Raw genomic sequence first — 19,798 nt, 5'->3', positions numbered from 1 at the left:
CTCTCTCACAGCTGGACACAACCTGGAGCTGATCGAGCCACTCATCAAGTTCCAGGTGGGGCTGAAGAAGCTGAACTTGCATGAGGAGGAGCATGTCCTGCTCATGGCCATCTGCATTGTCTCCCCAGGTATGGGGCCTATTCATGAGGAACTTGGGGACCTGGGATGTGGGGAGTAGAAGGATGAAGCCCTACAGAGAATCAGCAGGGCAGCCTGGAGGGAGAAGTGAACAAAAGGACAGACAGACCAGGAAACACCTGGTTTCCACAGCCCATATGGTCTGTGTGTACAGTGAGGTCCCCCACTGCTTTTGGCCTTTCTTATCAAGGCTCTTGGTGATTCATAGGTGGGAATCTTAGGAGCTGGATAGATAGGGTTTCTCAGGCCACAGACAGACCTGGATAATGCCAGTATTCAGACTTTGTGTGTGAACTGGACTGAACTTCCCTGATACTTGAGGTACCCAGCAGGGGGAGGGAGGCGGGAGTGGGGAGGCAGGGTAAAAAACCCTGGGGCCTGATGGATGGTTCTACCTAGACAGTTTACCTGACTAATTTTGGAGGCAGTGTGCTGTGACCCCTGAACTCTTCTGCCTGTTTGGGGTAGGAAGAGGGAGAGAGGCTGAGGAGGAGGTTATTGTGGTCCCAGGGATGTTATATTGGTGATGAGGCTCAAAGGGGTTAGCCCTGCCTCACCCTGGACTGTGCTCAGGGAACAAGCAAGTAACCTCTACCCAGAGATGCTTTCCTAGGCTGGGGACCCAAGGAATGGACATGGGCTACCCTCCCCTTTCCACCCGGTACTCATTCATTAATTCATACATACACTCAGCAATGATTTATTGAGTGTATAGTGGCATTGTGATGGGCATAGGGATTCAGCAGCAAACAGGACTTCTCTCCCATGAAGTGTAAGAGGAGACATTAAACAAATATTATTTAACAACTAATTTCTAATGTCATGAGAGTTTTAAAAAATAAAGAAGTATGTGATACTAGAGCAGGGTATAATAGAAGGAAGGAACCTGATGTAGTCTGGGGCATGGAGGTAGGGAGTCATCAGGAACGGCCTTCTTGAGGAAGGTGTTTTAAACTGTTACCTAAAACATCAGTAGGAGTCAGGCAAAGATAAATTACTGAGTTCCAGGCATATGGAACACAAATGTGAATCTGGAGTCCAGAAAACATGGTGCATCAGAATCCTCATGGAAGGATGGAGTGTAGAAATGGAGGGAGAGAGGTGAGGTGGGGACAGGGCCAGATGGGCGCATAAAAGGACCTGGGGCTTGATCCTAAATGCAATGGGAAGTGGTTGAGGGGTTTTAAAGAGTACTATGATGTCACAGGTCAGCAGCCATACAAGGGTGACTTAGGAGTATACTGAGGTTGCATGTCTGTCTGTGTGAACTAAAGGGTGGTGGGGAGATTGAACAGTAAAGGACACAGCTCAAAGCTCCTATGCCTCCTGCTCCCACCTCCCTGTCCCCACAGACCGTCCTGGGGTGCAGGACGCTGCTCTGATCGAGGCCATCCAGGACCGCCTGTCCAACACTCTGCAGACCTACATCCGTTGTCGCCACCCACCGCCCGGCAGCCATCTGCTCTATGCCAAGATGATCCAGAAGCTGGCTGACCTGCGTAGCCTCAACGAGGAGCACTCCAAGCAGTACCGCTGCCTCTCCTTCCAGCCTGAATGCAGCATGAAGCTCACGCCCCTAGTGCTTGAGGTGTTTGGCAATGAGATCTCCTGACCAGAGTGGCCTACAGTGGCACCGGGGTGGGGCTGGGGCTGCTCCTCTGGGGCATGTGCCCAGGCCTGAGGCTGGCTACTGTCCAGCAGCCCTTCCCACCCCCTCTCAAGTTCAGCCCCTCTTCTCCCTCCTCTCCTTCCTGCCGGGCTCAACCTCTCTCCTGCCCAACCTAAGACCAGGTCCCCACTTTCTGCAGGCCACAGGCTGTCCCCAGTCCCTTGAGACCTCAATCATGAGGAATTGATGTTTATTTGACAGAAAGACTCAAGTGGGGGCAGAGGGCAGAGGCTGGAGGCATAGCCTCACCTCGGGATGCCCCCACTACTCCAGAAGTGGCTGCTGGCTGGTGCCTAGGGAAAAGGCAGGCAGGAGAAACGCACCCATTCCTCAGGGACAGATACCCGTACCTCCCCCCACTCCAGGCCCACATGTCCAGAGCCTGGTGGGGCTCTCCCTCCCCCTGCTCCACCCATGATAAATAACTGGCCACATCCCCCACCTACCCTCACTTACTGCAGGCCACAGTCTGTGGCCTCACTTCCTGCCTCCAATCTATGCTTTTGTGTCCCAGTACAGTGTGCCATGATGGGGCCTTTTCCCTCTGCCTTCCCACCCTGGCCTGTCTAGGATACTCACTGCCAAGGAGGACCAAAAACAGGGTGACTAGTGTCACAACTCCCCCCTCCCACCTCTGCTGGCCAAAGTGCACTTGCCTAACCCCTCAGTGCCCACCCTCAGCCCATCACCATGGTAACATTCTCCTCAGAAGTAGCTTTGGTGAGATGGGCTTTCTCCCCATGACTGGGGCCACTGGCCCAGAACCCACCTACTGAGAAACCCAAGGAGGGGAGAAAGCAGGGCCCAAGCAGTGGGGACAGGCAAACACAGCTCAGAGAAGAGTAGTGGATGGTGGCCACAGCTGTCCCTGTCACCAAGCCCATGGCTCCTTGGCCTGGATCTAAGGAGTTAGTTGAGGCAGGAGCTCTCCTTCCAGCAATCCACGTGGCAGGATGAATTGCCCCCCAGTTGCAGAGAAGCATCGGGCATTGTCCTCATCGTCCCCTGCCAGTGCCTTACCTCCCACCACAGAGAATCTGCTGCAGGCTCCAGAGCCCTCTCATTGCAGCCTCTCGCACTGGTGGGACCTCACCCTAAGATGGCCGAGCATGGCACAGAGATCAGCCTACTGTCCCAACCCCCTCACAGTCTGGAGAAGCAGTGTCCACTCTGCTTACTAGTGGGAGCCACGCCTCTTCCACCTGGCGGGGTACAATAGAAGTGAAGACCTCCCAGACCCCAGCAGCCTAGGTCGCGCTCCCCCTGCCCGCTGAGTGCACTTCTAAGACGGCTCTTCCCCGTGCAGAACCAGGACCTGGTTCTCTGAGACCTCGGGTGTGTGGAGGGAGAGGGGTCGGCCTCTGATGGCTCGTCAGAGAGCATTTAGGGGTGGAGTCTTGTAGGGCTGGTTCCCTTCTTCTTCTCACCTCACCACCCCAAAGTCAGAAGGGGACTGGGGGACCAGGAGGGATGAGGTACATAATTTCAAACTCCACGTTCTCCTCTGTAGCCAGCCCAGCCCAGCGGGTGGGAAGCCTTGGTCTGTTTACTCTGGGATGAGATTTCTAGGTGAGTGAGTTGTAGGTATGTGCGACCAACACAGAGTGGGTCCTTTCAGGAACCACGAAGCGTCCTTCAGATTGTTACTTGAGTTTAAGGAACACAGCCACATTCAATGTCTAACCACGGAGGAGTTCATGTCTGTAAGATACCCCCTCCACCTGCATCTGTTGTCCCCTAAGAGCCATCCAACCACTGCCACAGTTGTCAGTGTCCACCTGGCCCAGTGTTTCTTCAGGTGGAAAAACATCTGACAGCCACGTTCCTTATTGCAGAATGCATCCTTATGGCTGAATCTTACGTTTATTAGCTATGAGTTCTTTGCAGAATCAGATTCCATTTTGTACTACATTCTAATATAGCAGGTAGTAGGCACCACTGATTCAGAGGTATTTATGGGGGGACTTGTATTGTGAAAATTCTATATATTAATTATTATTTTTGTTGTTATTTTATAAATTAGGGAGAGACCCTTATTATTTGATTTTAGCTGCAGAACACACAAAAATACGTTGGCCCAGCTTGCTATTCAGTGGGAGAAAAGGCTTGAAAATCACTAAACTTGTTCAACCCCCTTGTTACAGAAAACTGATGCTTAGAGGAGGGCATGACTCATCCAAATTCATGTAACTACTTAGAAGTATCACCAGGCCTGGACCCAGACTTAGGACGTATGGTCCAGTGCTCTTTTCACTATACCACACTTGAGCTCAGACCCCATTTCCTATTCCCTCGGAAGCTGACCTAGTCCCTTGGAGGAAGTGCTGGATTTGAGACAGAGCAAGTCTAGATCCCAAACCCCTGCCTTCCTTCCATGGGTTGTCACCCTGCTGACCCATCAGGAGGATGAGGGACACCTCAGCCTGTGTCTCAATGTGAATCAGACCCCCTGCCCCCACTGTGGCCCTGGCCACCTGGGGTGTCTGCCTCAGCCCTGTATAATGCTGTTGCCTTATCAATAAAGTGCATTTGTCTTTGTAATGTCTCCACCTTCCCAGTTCTCTCTCTCTCTCTGGCCCTGCCTTCTCCAGGAACTGCACACGTGGAGAACACTAGCTCCATAGTCCTGGGGCCCACAGCAACCCAGCCCCCTTCCCAACGGGAGTCGAGGTGCTAGGAGGGAAAAAAAAGGAAAAGTGAGATTTCATGGGGCTGAATTGGGAGAAAATGTGATTATCATCTATTCTGCTTTAGAATGAGAGAAGATGACGATCAATGTTTATAAATCTAAAACTTTTAAAGTATATTATCAGAAACCCAGTAAAGTGTGCGCACCAAAATGCCAAATAAAGATTCTGGGAGCTCAGAAAATCCTGCTGCTACCTAACTGGAAGCAAGCGGGAGAATCCAAGTGAGTCCAGCAGAGAGGTTTGGAATGGATGACGGACTCAGAAGAAGCAGCAAAAGCAAGCTTTAAAGAGTGCCTCCTGACTTACTTCTAAAGAGGAAAAAAAAAAGCTTGTTGTCAAAAAAAAAACAGTGAAGAAAATTTTGCTTACAGTAATAAAAATAGCTCATACTGACATTGCACTCACTGTGTGGCAAGTATTGCTATAAATAAATGCTTTATGCAAACCAACTTGCTCTATCCTTGTAAGGACCCCAGGGGAGATGGACTACAATTACCCCCATTTGAGAGAGGGGATAACTTGCCCAAAGGCACGTGGGTGGAGAAATGCGATTTGCACCCTTGACAGCTGGCTCCAGAAGCCGTTTACAAAGTGCCACACTACACTGCTTCCTACTGAGCTGAGTGGCCTGACAAGTGACAGTCTTGCCAGCTCTCTACTAAAAAGGACGTAAGGCAGGCTCCCATTTCTGAAGTAGGGCCTGAGATGGGAGAATGGACTAACCAGTGCTCGACTCTCAGGAAGCATTCAGTTATATGTGCTGCACCCCTCCGGCACTTACCCGAGAACCTCAAGAATGAAAACCAGGCAACTGTTGACAATAATGTGTCTTGTATTTGAAATGGCTGTTGTGCCAGTGATAGAGAATTGCAACCAATTCCTGTACATAAACAGGACTCCCAAGGGACCCAGAGAAGCCGGTGCACCCTACTCCGCAAAAAATAGCCCACCAAAGACACAACATGGAAATCTGCAAATGAGGAAATCATGCCCAATCTATGTATTTATTTAGGAGAAATTGGCCTGGGAACCTGTGAATGGGATTTACTTTAATTTTTCAGAAGTATCTAGGAAGATTTCCAAGCAAAGATTTCAAACCACATGTGTCACTGGGGCATGGGATGAAAGTAGAAGAATTGGGGATACGGCTTGATTGCTATTTGGGTATGAAAAACAAATGGACTTAGAGAAAGGAAATCAACAGCTGCTTAAACGTGCACATCTCTGGCTGGAGAAGCACGAGGATGAAGTTCTTAGACACTATTAGGAGAATCTTATTAAGCATTCTACACATGACCTAGATAGAGGTATGCACGTCTCTAAGGCTGCATGTTACAGTGAACTTTCCAGGTAAACTGAGAGGCCCTGAGAGTTAAGATAAAGTGATTTTAAGATTTCACGTTCCAACTTTGGTTCTACACGTGTGCTCTTCAATAAGGTAGCTACATGTGACTATTTCAATTAAGTGCAAGCCAACATTTAGCTCTGCAGCTACACCAGCGACATGTCCACTACTCAGCAGCCCCAGGGTTACCCGGATGGACAGGGCAGCTCCAGAACATCTCTGTCATCGCAAAAGTTTCTGTGGGACGACACTGGTCAACACAACGCATTCTTATCTGATGGTGGATGACGCGCTTCTGTTGATCTGGTGGGCAGACAGCCACTACACTGTTCGACATCATGTAGGACATGTGTATGCTGCTACCTCGCTGCTGTGAACAGGCCTGCAAAGGGGGCACAAAGGAAAACCATCGTACAGGCATGGCGTTGATAGGCTGCGAGCTTCATGTGGCCGAAATCCGTGTAGGTCAGTGGTGTGCCAGGAAATGTTGATTCTTTCAGTCCTGGGGGCAAGAAAACAGTGGCCAGAGCCCCCAGGTCAGCATCTCTAGCTTCTGCTGGAGCTCCCTGGAGGCTGTCTATGCAGTGTGGGGTCTGTCTGCCTGCCCCATGGCCCCACAGGGCACCAGGATGATGAGGGACAGCTGGCATCCTCAGCACGACCGAGGGGAGGCCTCATCAGGTGGCTAGCACTCATGGTGGACAAGAAATCTGCGAGCCTCCTGGAGGAGTCTGTGCTCCAAGAGGCAAAGAAACACAGGGAGTGTGGAGCAGTGGTTGGCGGGGGGCAGTGATTCAGGAGGTGGGGGTCCCTGCTCCTGACAGCTGCTCTGACTCTCTCTATTCGGACAGGTCGTATATGATACATGAGATAGCATTGCAAGTCAGGTTCTGGGGAAGCTGACTGTAAATGTAGTTGAAGTGCAGAGTTTACTGGGGAGGGGTCTCAGGGTCACCCCCTTTGGAGACAGGGAGGGAAGTAGGATCAGGTGGAGGAAGAAGTTGGGCTGCAATGCAATCTCAAGGGAGGTCTCACTCACCCCTTATGAGGAGTTCTGAGACTAGATTGGCCCTGGCTGAGTTTTTATATCCTTCATCAGCTAGCCTGGATGCTGGCTGTCCCCAGGAGAGAGCGTGACCCTGACATGACCCTGAGCTAGGCAGCTCTCTTCAGCAAAGGTCAGGGAGGACTGGGGATTGTTTCTTCACATTTTGTAGCACCACATAGGCCCTTTCAGCATAGGCTAGTCTGCCTTGGGGAGGGGCCAGAGGCTTCCAGGCCCTTCCCTTGGGCTCTAGGTGGTGGGAGGGCAACAGTCACAGATGCTCCCTCCAGAGGAAGGTATTCCGAGCTTCTCCCCAGCTCTGAATGGTCTGGTATTCTTTTCCTATATCATCTTGAACTTCACCACTAGGTGGTGCTACTGCCCTACAGAGACAGGTTTGAGCTTTGGACTTGGCTTCTCTCTCCCCCATTTCCTCCCTCTCTCCCCCACTCCCGCCCTTTCTGTGTCTGTGAAGCTACTGCAGGCACCTGGTAATGTTCAGCTGTCCTCACACCGGTGACCATGCAGAACAGATAAGGGGTGTGGGGACAGGAGCCAGGAGTGCTGTTTCCAGGCTCTTGGCCTCACGTGAAAAGATGCTCACTCGGGTAGAAAATGGCCATTAACTGTGATTGGATGGCCATCACCTGTGGCCAGTTGACCATCAGCTGTAACCAGTGAGCCATTGGCCACTAATATAACTGCCGTGGCTACACTAGCAGCAAATGGGGGCTAGCAAGAAGATGGTAGCTGAGCTAGGAAAAGTGGATTGCAGTTAGCAGGGCAGATTGCAGTTAGCAAGTGAGGTTGGTTGGCAGAGAAGTGGATGGCAGGTTGTGGATAGTGTGGCTTCTGCTTCCCGTGTCTCCAACCCAGCCGCCAGCGAGACTATAGTGGTATGACTCCCCTACCTATGGCTCCGTGGGTGTTCCTTTTTCGCCTCATCATGTCCTGCGTTCTTGTGTGGGGAGCGGAACCAGAGACCCTGCATGACACCTTGCATGACAAGGGACCTGCTCTCTGGCTTCCAAGGCCACCTTTGGTGTCGCAGCCAGACTCTGACACACCTTACTTAGCCAAAGGCACTCAAGGCTGAGCTTTCCTTTTGTGCCTGGAGCCTCTGAGCACCCTCTGTGCTGGCTCCAGTTTCCCTCTGAGATCCAGCCTTGTTGTGCCGTCCTTCCAGTGTTTCCAAGCACAGACACAGCACTGAACTCAGTGCTAGGGATACAGCGATGAATAAGACAGTCACTGTCCCCAAGAAAGGCACAGTCCAGTGGGGGAAGACAGATCACCACCACACAGTACAAGGAGGAGCCTCAAAGTATGACACTTCACAGCATACACTGCTGGATCTCTGTCCTGACTCTGCCACTCGCTACCTGGATGACCTTGGACAAGTTACTTAATGTTGTCGAGCCTCAGACTCTTCATTTATACAACAGCAACAATAATAGTACCTACTTCCAGGTTTGTTGTTGTGATATAATCTGTGTAGAGCATTTATCGCACTATCTGGAGTAGCCATGACTCATGAATGCTGACCAGCATTGTTATTATGTTGCAGAATGGCGGCATGGGCAAGTACATTTTCATCAAGAGTTGACATTGCTTTCACGCTCTGACCACTGGTCCTTGCTGAGCTCTCTGAACTGGCCCTAGATGACCTCTTTGGCCATCCTTTAGAACTCAGCCTCCTATGGGCTCCTTCCTGTTCTATGAGTGGGAGGAAGGCGTCATTTTGCCATCTGGCCACCAGGGAGGGCAGGTGTGCAACTTAATAAACCAAACGGGCCCCAACTGAAACAGCTCTGCGGGCCCCAACTGAAACAGCTCTGCCTTGGATAGAAAAGTGTGGGAAAGAGATGAGAAGGTAGGAACATAAATCGGAAATACACGGAACTCTAGTTAATACTGTCCCCAAGTTCTTTCAATTATGGTCTTTCTTTGGTAGCTTCGCATCTCCAACGACCACCACCACCCCACCTCGCTGCACACATAATCAACCCATAGTTAATGTCAGCATTGTCTGGTAGAAGTGACTCATGCCCAAAGCAGGGGAATCAAAAAGAGCTGCAAGCAGCAGGTTTTCTCCATGTATTTGTCGTGTCATTGCTTCTCATTTTTGACTCCCATCCTTACTGTATCCTTGCTCCTTTGGAAAGGTACAAAGCCCACTATGATGAGGCCTGTCTGCCTCTCAGGGTCACCTATCACTGTCCAGACATTGAAACTCAAGCCACTGCCGCTTCCAACCACGTGCAGCTCTCCTACTGTGCTCCCTGGTGGCCACCCGCACTCCGGTGGTTCTCAAACATGTTGGTCTTAGGACCCTTTTACACTATTAAAAAGAAGGACCCCCAAGAGCTTTTGTTTCTATGGGTTATATCCATCAATATTTACCATGTTAGAAATTTAAATGGAGACATTTAAAAAATATGTGTTAAAAATTTTAATACATATTAAATAACAATAATGAATCTAAGTTAACATTAAATAACAAATTTTATTAAAACAAACTTTTCCCAAAGCAGAACCAATGTAGTGAGAAGAGGGTAGGGTTTTATAGTCTTGCAAAACTCTTCAGTGTCTGGTTTACTGGAAGGCAGCTAGATTCTCATATCTGGTTTTGCATTCCATCTGTTAGGATAGCACACATCTTGGAACCTCTGGAAAACCCCTCTGTACACAAGTGAGAGAATGAGAGTTAAAAAGGCAAATAATGTCTTCGTATTACTGTGAAAATAGTTTTGACCTTGCAGAGCCCCTAAGTGGGTCTCAGGGACCCACAGGGGCCCCCACACGACACTTTGCGACCCGCACTGTACACCTTTACACGCGCCACTGCCATGGCCTGACATGCCCTCCCCTTGCTGGCTATCCCCCAGTTTTCTCAATTGTGCAAACTGCCACTGCTCTTTCAATTTCCAGCTCAGGCTTCATGTCTTTCATAAATTCTTCCCTGAATTTCAGGCCGTACTCCTGCTTGCCCCATTTGGGTAGAATTGTGCATTCTATTGTAGAACGAAGTGTATATTGTGAGTTTTACATTTCTGTTTTGCCTTTGGGGCTCCCTTCCAGACTGGAACAAAGGAGGGAGGGATTCCATAAATGTAGCTGCATAAATGGATGAATGAATGAACACAAGGCCATGTGCTACCCACTTCTGTTATCATCTAAAAGATCTGATCTTCACAAGAGATGTCAAGTTAAAAAAAAATTCCGCTTGGGTCCCTGCTAGAAAATGAGATGCAAACAGACTTATGCAAATTTAAACACCTTCCCTTGAACTTTGGAAACTGAGAAGTTAAGTCCCTGTTGCTTCAGAACCCACATGCTAACTACTGTTCCCTAAAGCATCTGCTACGTCTCCCTCATTCTGTAGGTAGACAGTTTGGGTTTTGGACCAAAATACAGAATTAGCGTTTATCCCTATTCATATTTTTCTGATTTGATCGATCTCAGCCTGCTAAATCTTTGAAGCCTCATTTTGTCACCCAATATTCTGACTCTCTCTCCTAGCCTTGCAGCTTCCAAAACCTGGGTCTGTAGACCATGCACAGAATGGACTGGGACGGAGCCATAGACTATGCCCTCCTGCAGGTTGACACCAGCACATTTTGGTTCAGTTGCTCAAGACCTCACTGGGAACCAGGGAAGGGGGTGTGTAATGAGAGGCTGAGTCTCATTAGGGAGTGGTTGGAAAGACGCAGGCATCCACGGGAATGTGGGGAACTTGTCAATGCTTCCACAACCCCTCCCTCCTCAAGACCCAACAGCCTCACCCCAAGTCTGGACAGATCCTTGTAGAATGAGACCAGGTCTGAGCCAAGGATCGGTGATCCAGGGATATCTGATATAAGGGATGCAGGAAGAGGTGGATCAAGTATCAAATTCCAAGCTGGATTGTTTTGCAAATTCTGTCTGAGCTGGACTCAGGGAAGGCCCAGTCTCCTAGACACTGGTTGCTGGGAGGAGAAAGGCAGTGGGCAGCTGCAGAACTCTCCTTAGGCACCGTGGTGGGGAATGGAGAAATCATGCGTCGCACAGACAGGCAGCCCTTATTTAGCTCCATGGGGCCTCCCCACTCTGCCCTTTTCACTTACACTCAGAATCCTACAGGGAAAGGCCTCTGCCACCCTGACCCAACCTCCTCTAATTAAAAATCCTGTAGATGCCTGTGAATATGTGAGAGCTGGCATGGGGCTAAGGTGAGGAGAGGGCAGAGGCCCCAACTATGCGTTTGCCTGGTTCCTTTTTCTCCATTTGCCTACCAGATCAAACAGCCCGTCAGAAAAGGCTCAGCCACCAAGACCAGCCCATCCTGAGTGTGGAGGACTGAGCACCAGGTTGAGGGCCAGGGAAATCCCTTCCTGGTGTCCCCTCTGTTTCCTCCACCACCCCCAGTTCCACTGATTTAAATTTCTTCCCCTCTCCCACCCTGGAGCCCCAGAGGGAGCAGCAGGGAGGGGATGGTGGCAGAGCTCTGGGTGATAAAGTGGGGATGCAGAGAAGTGATAAAGGGGATGGGAGAGAAGCCAGCTCCACTTCCTCTCTGATAGGGACCCCGCCCCAAGGGGCTCCCTGCCTTCTGCTGTTTTGACAGGAAGGCCCGAGGTGGTCGAGGAGTGGGTGGTAGGGGAGGGAATGCTGCCAGTGGGCAGGATATCACTGGCTGGGACGATGACCGTTCGTTGTTGCTTCCCTTGGTTGTTAGTTCCTTCTTTGAGCAAATGCTTCCCATTGTTCCTCCTACTCCAAGCCAGTGGAGGGCTCGGTGGTGAGGGCTACAAAGAACGGTGGAGCTCAGGTGCTCTCCCCCCTCCCCTCCCCCCACTCCCAGCCTTGGGGAAGCAGCCAAGAGGGTGGGGAAGAGCGTGGGCTTTACAAGTAGGTCGTCCTGAATCCGGATGGCGTCTCTCACTAGCTATGTAACTTGGGGGAAAGGACTGGAGCTTTCTGGGCCTTGGCTTCCTCCTCTACGAATGCGGACGTGAAGTCTTTGTGAAGATACCGAGAAGGAAGGCTTGCAGCAGGGTGCCTGGCAGGGCCTCGTCTAGGGTAGCAGGTGAGAACAGCAGAAACAGCACGGAGGGGAAGATCTGGACTCACTTTTTTGACCGTTGGCAATATGAACTTGTTCGGTCTCTCTTCCAGAAAGCGAAGATAACAACTGTACCTACTTCCTAGGAGTTGTGAAGACTAAATGAGTTAATACACGTTTAGAATTGTGCCTGGCAAGTAGTAAGTGCTTGATAACCATTAGCCTTTATAATTATCATTTTCATCACCATCTGGGGATCCTCTTCTTTAACGAGATATCCTCTTCCTTATAAGGAGCAGCCTCCCCCCAACATACACGAACTCCAGGTCACCACTGGCGGAGGCACGAACTCACAGGTGGGCCCTGTTGTGAAGGACCACGTGGGCATCCTGGTGGTGCTCAGAGTCCCCAGCTCCACAGATGCAGCCCCAGCTCCATGTTCCACGGGGCACCTTCTGTCTTGAGTGGAGGCGCTGGTGGGGGAAAGCTGGCGGAAGAGCGCCTGGGCCTAGGGCCCCCTGTTCCAGGCCAGGCCTCTGCTCCACCCCATTATCTCCTCCTGCAAAGCCTCCTCCACCCTTCAACCCCCAACCGAGATTATAGACCCTCAACTGTCTCCAACTGCTCTGATTCAGGGATAAGGTTGGACGGTTCACCCCCACTCTGTACAGCCCCTGGTCACCCCCACCTCTGCTACGTGCTGTTGAATGGGACCTGCCTGCTTCTCTGGGAGCTGGACAGCTAGAAGAGCAGGTGTCCCAGGAGTTGGGGGACCAAGGATGGGGTGGCAGGAAGTCACTGCCCCCAACCCGTGGGTGGCCTACAGAGTTCGTCTTGTCGAGGAGGAAAGCCAGTCTCTGATGGAACTGGAGAGGAATCTCGAAGTCTCCCTTGGTCTCCCTCTTGATTTTGTGTCACTCAGCCTTTCTTGTCTCTGCCTCTCTGTGTCTACAGACTGCTTGTGCAATTTCTGCCTCTCTCTCAGGCAGCGCTTCCCCCACCCCCAGAGCACACCTGGCTCCTCACATCAGATAACCCAACCACAGCAGCTCCCCTCACCCAACCCCTCCCAGCAGCCCCCTCCTCGCCCCTCGCCCTCTTCCTCCCCGCCTCCCCCACCTTGCAGCTCCTAGCTCACCTAGATTCCCCTGGGGAGAGCTGGGGGCCCCCAAAGCCTTACAGCCTTACTGGGTTATGAGGGTGTGAAAGACAACTCTTCTTACCCCCCAACACGAAAACAAACACACGTTCACACAGAGTGGAAACTCTATACTCCTGTGCCCTGTAGGAAACAGAGTGAGGGGGAGGGACCCAAGGACCAGCCCTGAACTATAAGGAAAATCCAGCCTGGGGAAGTGAGGGGGTGGGGGGGTGAGGGTCACAGAAAGGGGCTGCCTCTGAGGCTAGAGGTTCCACAGCTTCCTGCTTCTAGGCAAAGAGAAGTTTCTTCTCTTTTCCAGGGCTTCCTGCTTACGGGAGGTCATCCTGAGTCCTAGGGCCAGAGGCCTTCCTCAGGCCAGGGTCTGGGTGGGGATAGATGTGATCTGGGCCATGCACAGCCCCAGCGCCTGCCTTCCAAGCAGGGAGGAGCTGGGGGTGGGGGTGCTAATGAGGAAGAGATGCTGAGACTGGGGCAGGCATGCTGGGTTTAGGAAGCAGGGATGAGGGTGAGAGCTGGGCAAGATGGTGGGACAGGGTGTAGTGGGACACAGAAGGGAGTGGGGCAGGGACAGGTGGGTGCCTGGGAGCTGGGGCTGGAGGTTTTAATGCCTCTTGATAACAAATGAATCATAGGCAAATTATGTGGAAATGATGGCGTAAATAAAGACGTGTTATTTCAAGGCCTCAGTGTGTCATTGTAGGAAGAGAGTTTGGGGGGAGGAGCAGGAGGCTGCCCAGGCCGGATGGTGCCTGTAGGTGGGGGCCCAGGTAGAGTTCCTGTGGGGGGCGGTGGAGATGATGGCCCACTTACATCTCATGTCACCTTGTGGATGATGTGAAGTGGCAGGTAGCTGACCACAGCCTGTGAACCCCTCCCGCAGAGCAGAGCAGCCCTCACATCCCCTAAACTCCTGGCTGACGCCCCCAACCCTCCCCTAACTTCACTAGGGCCACTGCTCCTACCCACATACTTTCCCCAGTCCCTGCTCTTGACTTCCCTGGATCCTGTCCACGGGGGGCTGTCCCTTCAGGCCCAAGATAAGGTCTTGCCCCCAGCAGTGTGGCAGGAGCCAGTGGGACTCCAGCAGCTTCCAGTGGACAGGACCCTCCTGGAACCCAGGCAGAAAATCCGCATCTTTGCCATCAGGACAGTGCTGAGCTAACACCCACAGTAACAGTGCCTGGCACCTGGATGGAGCCCAGGACATACCTATACCTGCTACATGAATGTATTCATGATCTCTGTGGAATTGTCAGGGCTCTCCTTGTAGCCCACTCTAGACTTCTGGCCAGGCCTCATCCCCACTCTCCACGGCTCGTTACAATGTTGACAATTATTAAATAACTAGAAAAATGTGTGTACTCATGCCACCTTACATAATCATTACCTATTGCAAGAGTTTCCTCTGCATCTTTTTCTCTATGCTTATGTCGTTGTTTTTTAAAATACAGTTGCCATCACAGGGCATGCACAAAACTATGTTCTTCTGTGATGCTATGTTGCATTCACATACATCTTTTTAACAGCTTCATAATTTTCTATTAAATGGAAATATAATTTACTTTACAATTTTCCAATTGTAAAGTAAATTACTTTACAATTTTCCAATAGTGTGGTGGGGAACATCGTGGTATTGCATTCCCCGCTCCCTGGATTTTGGCTGTAGAAGTCTAGTTTAGGGTATATGGGGTGGGCTTGTTGAGCCAAAGGGTGAAAACATTTTATAGCTCTTGCCATATATTGCCAAATCGGTTTCAAAAGAGCTTACACCAACAACATGCACGTTTCACTACACTCTCACTAATGTTTGAAAGTGGCGTCTGCCTTTATCTTGTTTTAATTGGCACTACTGTGAACATTTCCCTACCTTTGCTTGCTAGCTTTCCCTGAAGAGTCATATCTGTGCTTTGAATTTTAGTCTGCCACTGTTTTAGTGTTTCTTATCCGTGTGTGTGAGCTCTCTCTATAAGAATGATTTTAAAGCATTCTCGACTGCAATTGAGCGCAAATCTTTCCTTCTTGACACTCTCCCCCACTTTGGTTTCAGATCCAGCACTTCCTCTTGCTTCGTTTAAATTTCTGACTGCTCCCTCTCAGCCTCCTTCACCGGCTGCCAGCCCTCTGCCCACCCAAATCTTTCTTCTCTCAAGTGTCTGCATTTAGCCTGCTTCCAGGGTCTCTTCTCTCTTCTTCCCTGCTCTGGTGGTCTCATCCACTCATACCTACCACTTCAGCTCTCACTGGTGATCCCAGAGCTATATTGGTCCATCCCCCTATTCAGAGCTCCAGAGAGCAACTGTCCATGCAACCCCTCCCCCCAAATTGTCCCACTGGCACCTCTACTCCACATGTCCACAACTGGACTCTGTATTTCCCTCCAACTTTACTTCACCCATCTTCCCTAGCTCTGCTGCCCCAATGGTGTGGGGTTGTGTTTGGAAGGGGAAAGCAGAGGGTACAGAATAGCACTCCTGAAGAGGAAATGAGGTTCTACCAACCTTCAACTTAGAGGAAGAGGGCTGGGAAGGGGAGGAGGAGACCAGTTGTCTGAGATGATGCTCTGTGACTCAGTTTCCCTGCTTGCCTATATACTAGGACTGGTTCCAGGTCTAGAGAGAGATACTTGAAAGCTAGAGCAGGTGGCCATCCTCCTAGAGCACATTAACCTGCGCGTCCTGAGCCGCTTCCCCAGCGAGGGACTGGACAGGCTGGAGAAGTTAAGTTTCAAGTCGCCTAAGCCCATGCTGTTCACTCCGCCGGCCACATTGCTGCCAATCACTAGAAACACGGCTCGTCAGAACTGAAATGTGCTGCAAGTGTAAAATCCAAACTGGATTCCAAAGACCAAGGATGAAAAAAAGGAGGCAAAATGTTGACCTTTTTTATTTGTTTGTTTTGATTGTATGATGAAATGACAACATTTTGCATCTATTAGGTTAAATAAATATGCTATTCAAATGAACTTCGCTATTTATTTTTACTTTTTTAAAAAAGAAAATTTAGTTCCATATGTGGCTCATATTCTGTTTCTAATGAACGGGGCTGGTCTACACCATCCCTGCAGGCAAAACACAGGGCTCCAGACTGAGAGGCAAATAATAGGTTACGACAGATACAGATACAGACCCCTCTGGAGATGTCACCAACCAGTCAGACACTGCAAGACAGACTCTCCGTGGCCCAGTGGCCCAGGCAAGGCGACACTTCCTGGGAACTCCTGTAACCCTGGACTTTACCAGGCCTGTTGAGCTGGGGCTGGGCTCTCCAGAGTTTGACCCTGTGGATGTCCTCCCTGTTACTCCAGAAAAACAGTCACCCAGAGCCACCCCAGAGCTTTGGATCTCCTCACCTCCATAGTTCATGGACAAGTTCTCCATCCTTCATTGGGACCAGGCCCCGGGTCCCTCTCCAGAAGCCCAGAGGCATCCTTCCTCCTGTCTAGCACCACCTTTCCCACCCACATGGGTCTAGGCCCAGCCCACCTGTGGGCTGGAGAGTATGAGAGAGGAAGGCAGGCTTGATGGCCATTCTGGGCCTCTAGGTACATTGGCTGGGTCAACAGATGTATTTTATGCTCCATTTCTAATGCCTGTCCTTCCTGTTGTACCACTGATAGGGGAACAGAAAGGGAACAGGAGGGAGCCAGGAGGGCGAGCACAGACCGCAGGGCTGCCCTTCTCTACCTCCGTCTCCCTTGCCTGTGCCCCAGGGGAGCCATAGGAGGGCACTGGGAGCTGGGACCACAGCCTGCCTGGGTCTGCCCCTCCTTCTCCTGCCTAGATGACTCCACCTCTCCCAGGTCCTGGCTGGGAGCCGAAGGCCCCAGGCAAGTGGGGGAAGGGGAGCCACTCCTACTTTCCCAGCAGCTGCTGCTGCCTCTTCCTGTTTTGCTAAAACCTTGGCTCTGGACCCAAGGGGGTGGGGGAAGTCGCCAGCCGCTCCTGTCCCCCCACCCCCAAAGGTCAACCTCCTCCTCTTGGTCCTCTTAGCTAGTTATTTATAGCCCCCCAGGCTCTGGCTGAGGAGCTAGATCTCTCCTCCCTCAAATGTCAGCAGCTGTGGCCATTGCCCCAGGGATGCAGCCAGATGTGCAGATCACTCCAGATGTGCGTTGCCAAGATTGGGGAGAGGAGGCGCAGCCCTTTCTGCAGTTGGTTTGGGCATTCCCCGCATCCATCCAGGCTCTTCTCAACTCTGACGCAGCTCAGACTACCCCAGAGCACCTCAGGAGGTGGGGAAGGTTCCCGGTAGTATCCCATCCCCGTTGTCCAGCCAAACCACCCTGCACCTCCCAGAGGAGTCAGCTTGGGCTAGAGACCCATTTGGATTTCTTTGCATAAATTAAGTCAGTATCACTGAGACTGAATTTGGAGGGGACGACTGTGGCTTAGAGCGACAGAAGAGACAGGACACTGTCTTCTATTACTAATGTCAGCGTCGAGCTCTACCCCTGAGAGAGCCCAACGTGCGTCAGGCTCTGTGCTGAGCACTCCATGTCCTGATCTCAGGAGTTCTCACAACAACCCTAATATGGCAGGCACTCCATACCCGTTTGCAGATGAGGGAACCGAGCCTCCCGAGAGGTCAAATAACATGCTGAAGATCACGTGGCAGTTAAGTGACAAACCAGGCAGCCCTGACTCCAAATTCTCTCTTTTAACCACAATACAATGCCCCTCCCGTTAGCCCCCGTTCCTTTACAGGTTTTTAAATGGTTCCTCAAAAGCTCAGGGTAGGGAAGTGTGGAGCTCATCCTCAGGGTGTGCCCAAGGGAAGAGTGGTGTTGTCTCTCTGCCTCCTATGCCCTCCTATGCCCTCCTATGCCCTCCTAGCCCTCCTATGCCCTCCTAGCCCTAGCCACTCAGGCCAAACTGGAGTGATCTAGAATCACTGTTCCAGGCACAGAGGGGGCAGGTCAGAGCAGAACCACTGCCCCAACTGTATCCTGCTCTCCAGGAGATGAAATCCTCCGTGATAGGAACTGTGGCTTCTTTTGCCTCTGTGCCCAAGAACCTGGCACAGAGTAGATACTCAATACATAAGAAATTATACTCCATTGAAAAGAGTGCCGTGGTGGTCATATGTGGGTGTGGAACTTCAAGGTCTTAGTAAGGTCACTACCACTCACCCCATTGCACCCCCTCTCATCTCTGCTTTCTTGCCTCCACTCCCCTGACATGCAGGGGCATAGTCCAACCCACCCTAAAAGACACTCCTGGGGAAGAGAGGTGAGTGTCGTTAGGCCAGCACCTCCTCCATGTTTTCCCTGGAGATTCCAGGCTGGAGGTAAGTGTCTCCAAAGAGAAACCATTAAGATTTGTAACAAGGTGGAATCTTGCCCTCCAGCCAATCCAGTCACGGAGGGTCCTGCTGGGAGCACGTAGCAAGGCCAAAGCCCCAGGCCCACCAGTGGATGGACCACAGTTTCCCTGCAGGCGTCCATTAGAGCTGGCTGCAGAAACACATTTTGCAGTTTGGATGAATGTCTTCTCACTCACGATTAGAGTATGGCCCAGTGGCTACCTCCTTGACCATAATCTCTGCAGGCACAGGCATCTCCCGGGCTGGGCAATGAGAGCTGCAGAAGGAACACTAACTAGAAGCTGGGACGCCTGGATTCTTGGCCTGCTCCCCATGACTCATTAACTGTCTCGTCTCTGGCAAGTTATTTCCCCCTTGGGTCCTCAGTTTCCTCATCTGTAAACCGAGGGTTTGGATTAGGTCAGGGTGTCCCAAACCTAACCACACTTTAGAACTGTGGGAGCTGCAGATTACTGGGTACCCCCAACCCGAAAGAATCTGATCGGGTCTTTGAGGGGGCCCAGGAATCTGTTTTCTCAGGTTCTTCCAAGTGATTTTGATATAATGTCAGGTGTGGGGAATCCTATAGACTAGGTAATCTTATAAACCACTTGCAGCTCTTAGGAGCAAAGATTCTAGTACATGGAATGGCCATATCAAGATGTTTTGGTGCTGGGAAGTTTTATCAGAGGGCAAGTGAGGGGTAGTTTATTTCCTCCTCCTCCTCCTCCTCCTCCTCATTATTATTATTATTAGTTTTCTGCTGGCATTATTGTTATGAAGGGAGATTGCAGTGTCCCATCTGTTTGTTTCTATCACTAATGAGGCTCTGGCTTCAGGGGGCCCTTGCTTACCTCCAGATTGGGGGTCGACTGGGAGAGAAGCAAAGGGAGGAATGGGCCTTGCCTGGCGGGTGGGACCTCTTGGCAAGGGAACCCTTCTTCCCCTCTCTCCTGGGTGGAGTTTGGCTGGATGGGCTTTGGCACCAGCCTCTGGGGCTGAGAGAGTGTCTTCCCACCCATGTTCCTCCCCCACTTTCGTGTCTCTGCTCCCTCAGCTCTAGGGACTGCCCCCATTCTTCTCCTCCCGTCCAACTTCCTCCCTAGGCTCCCTCAGTCCTCACTAACCTCATTCCTGAGTCTGCTAATCTGTTTGCCACCTTTCTGCTTCCTTGCCTCACCCTTGCAAGTGCCTTTCTCCCTACCTGGAATGTGACCCCCTCCCCCCACACTGTTTCACATTGCTGGGCTCCTGCAAAACTCCTCTGAACACTCGCCTGCTTCATTCTGGCGAGCGTCTGCTCAGGTCTTTCCTCTCTGCTGAGTACCCACTTATACCTGGAGCCACAGAATCTGAAAACTGCTTTAGACTCAGAAAAAGAAGTAGAGATGGTCTAAACCAGCT

General features: G+C 51.1%; 1 protein-coding gene across 1 annotated transcript in view; it reads left to right on the top strand.

Annotated features, from left to right (window-relative positions):
- VDR (vitamin D receptor) overlaps positions 1-4,352 on the top strand; it is a 54,540-nt gene extending 50,188 nt beyond the window's left edge. The window contains exons 9-10 of the mRNA XM_019748429.3: positions 12-128; positions 1,491-4,352. Coding sequence (XP_019603988.1) covers positions 12-128; positions 1,491-1,750 — 377 coding nt within the window. The 3' untranslated portion in view covers positions 1,751-4,352. The remainder of the gene's footprint in view (positions 1-11; positions 129-1,490) is intronic.
- Positions 4,353-19,798: the final 15,446 nt, after the last annotated feature.

Source organism: Rhinolophus sinicus, chromosome 1 (assembly GCF_057876585.1).
Source record: "Rhinolophus sinicus isolate RSI-liver-muscle chromosome 1, RSI-T2T, whole genome shotgun sequence".
Lineage (NCBI taxonomy): Eukaryota > Metazoa > Chordata > Mammalia > Chiroptera > Rhinolophidae > Rhinolophus > Rhinolophus sinicus.
This window is presented reverse-complemented; position numbering and strand designations above follow the sequence as displayed.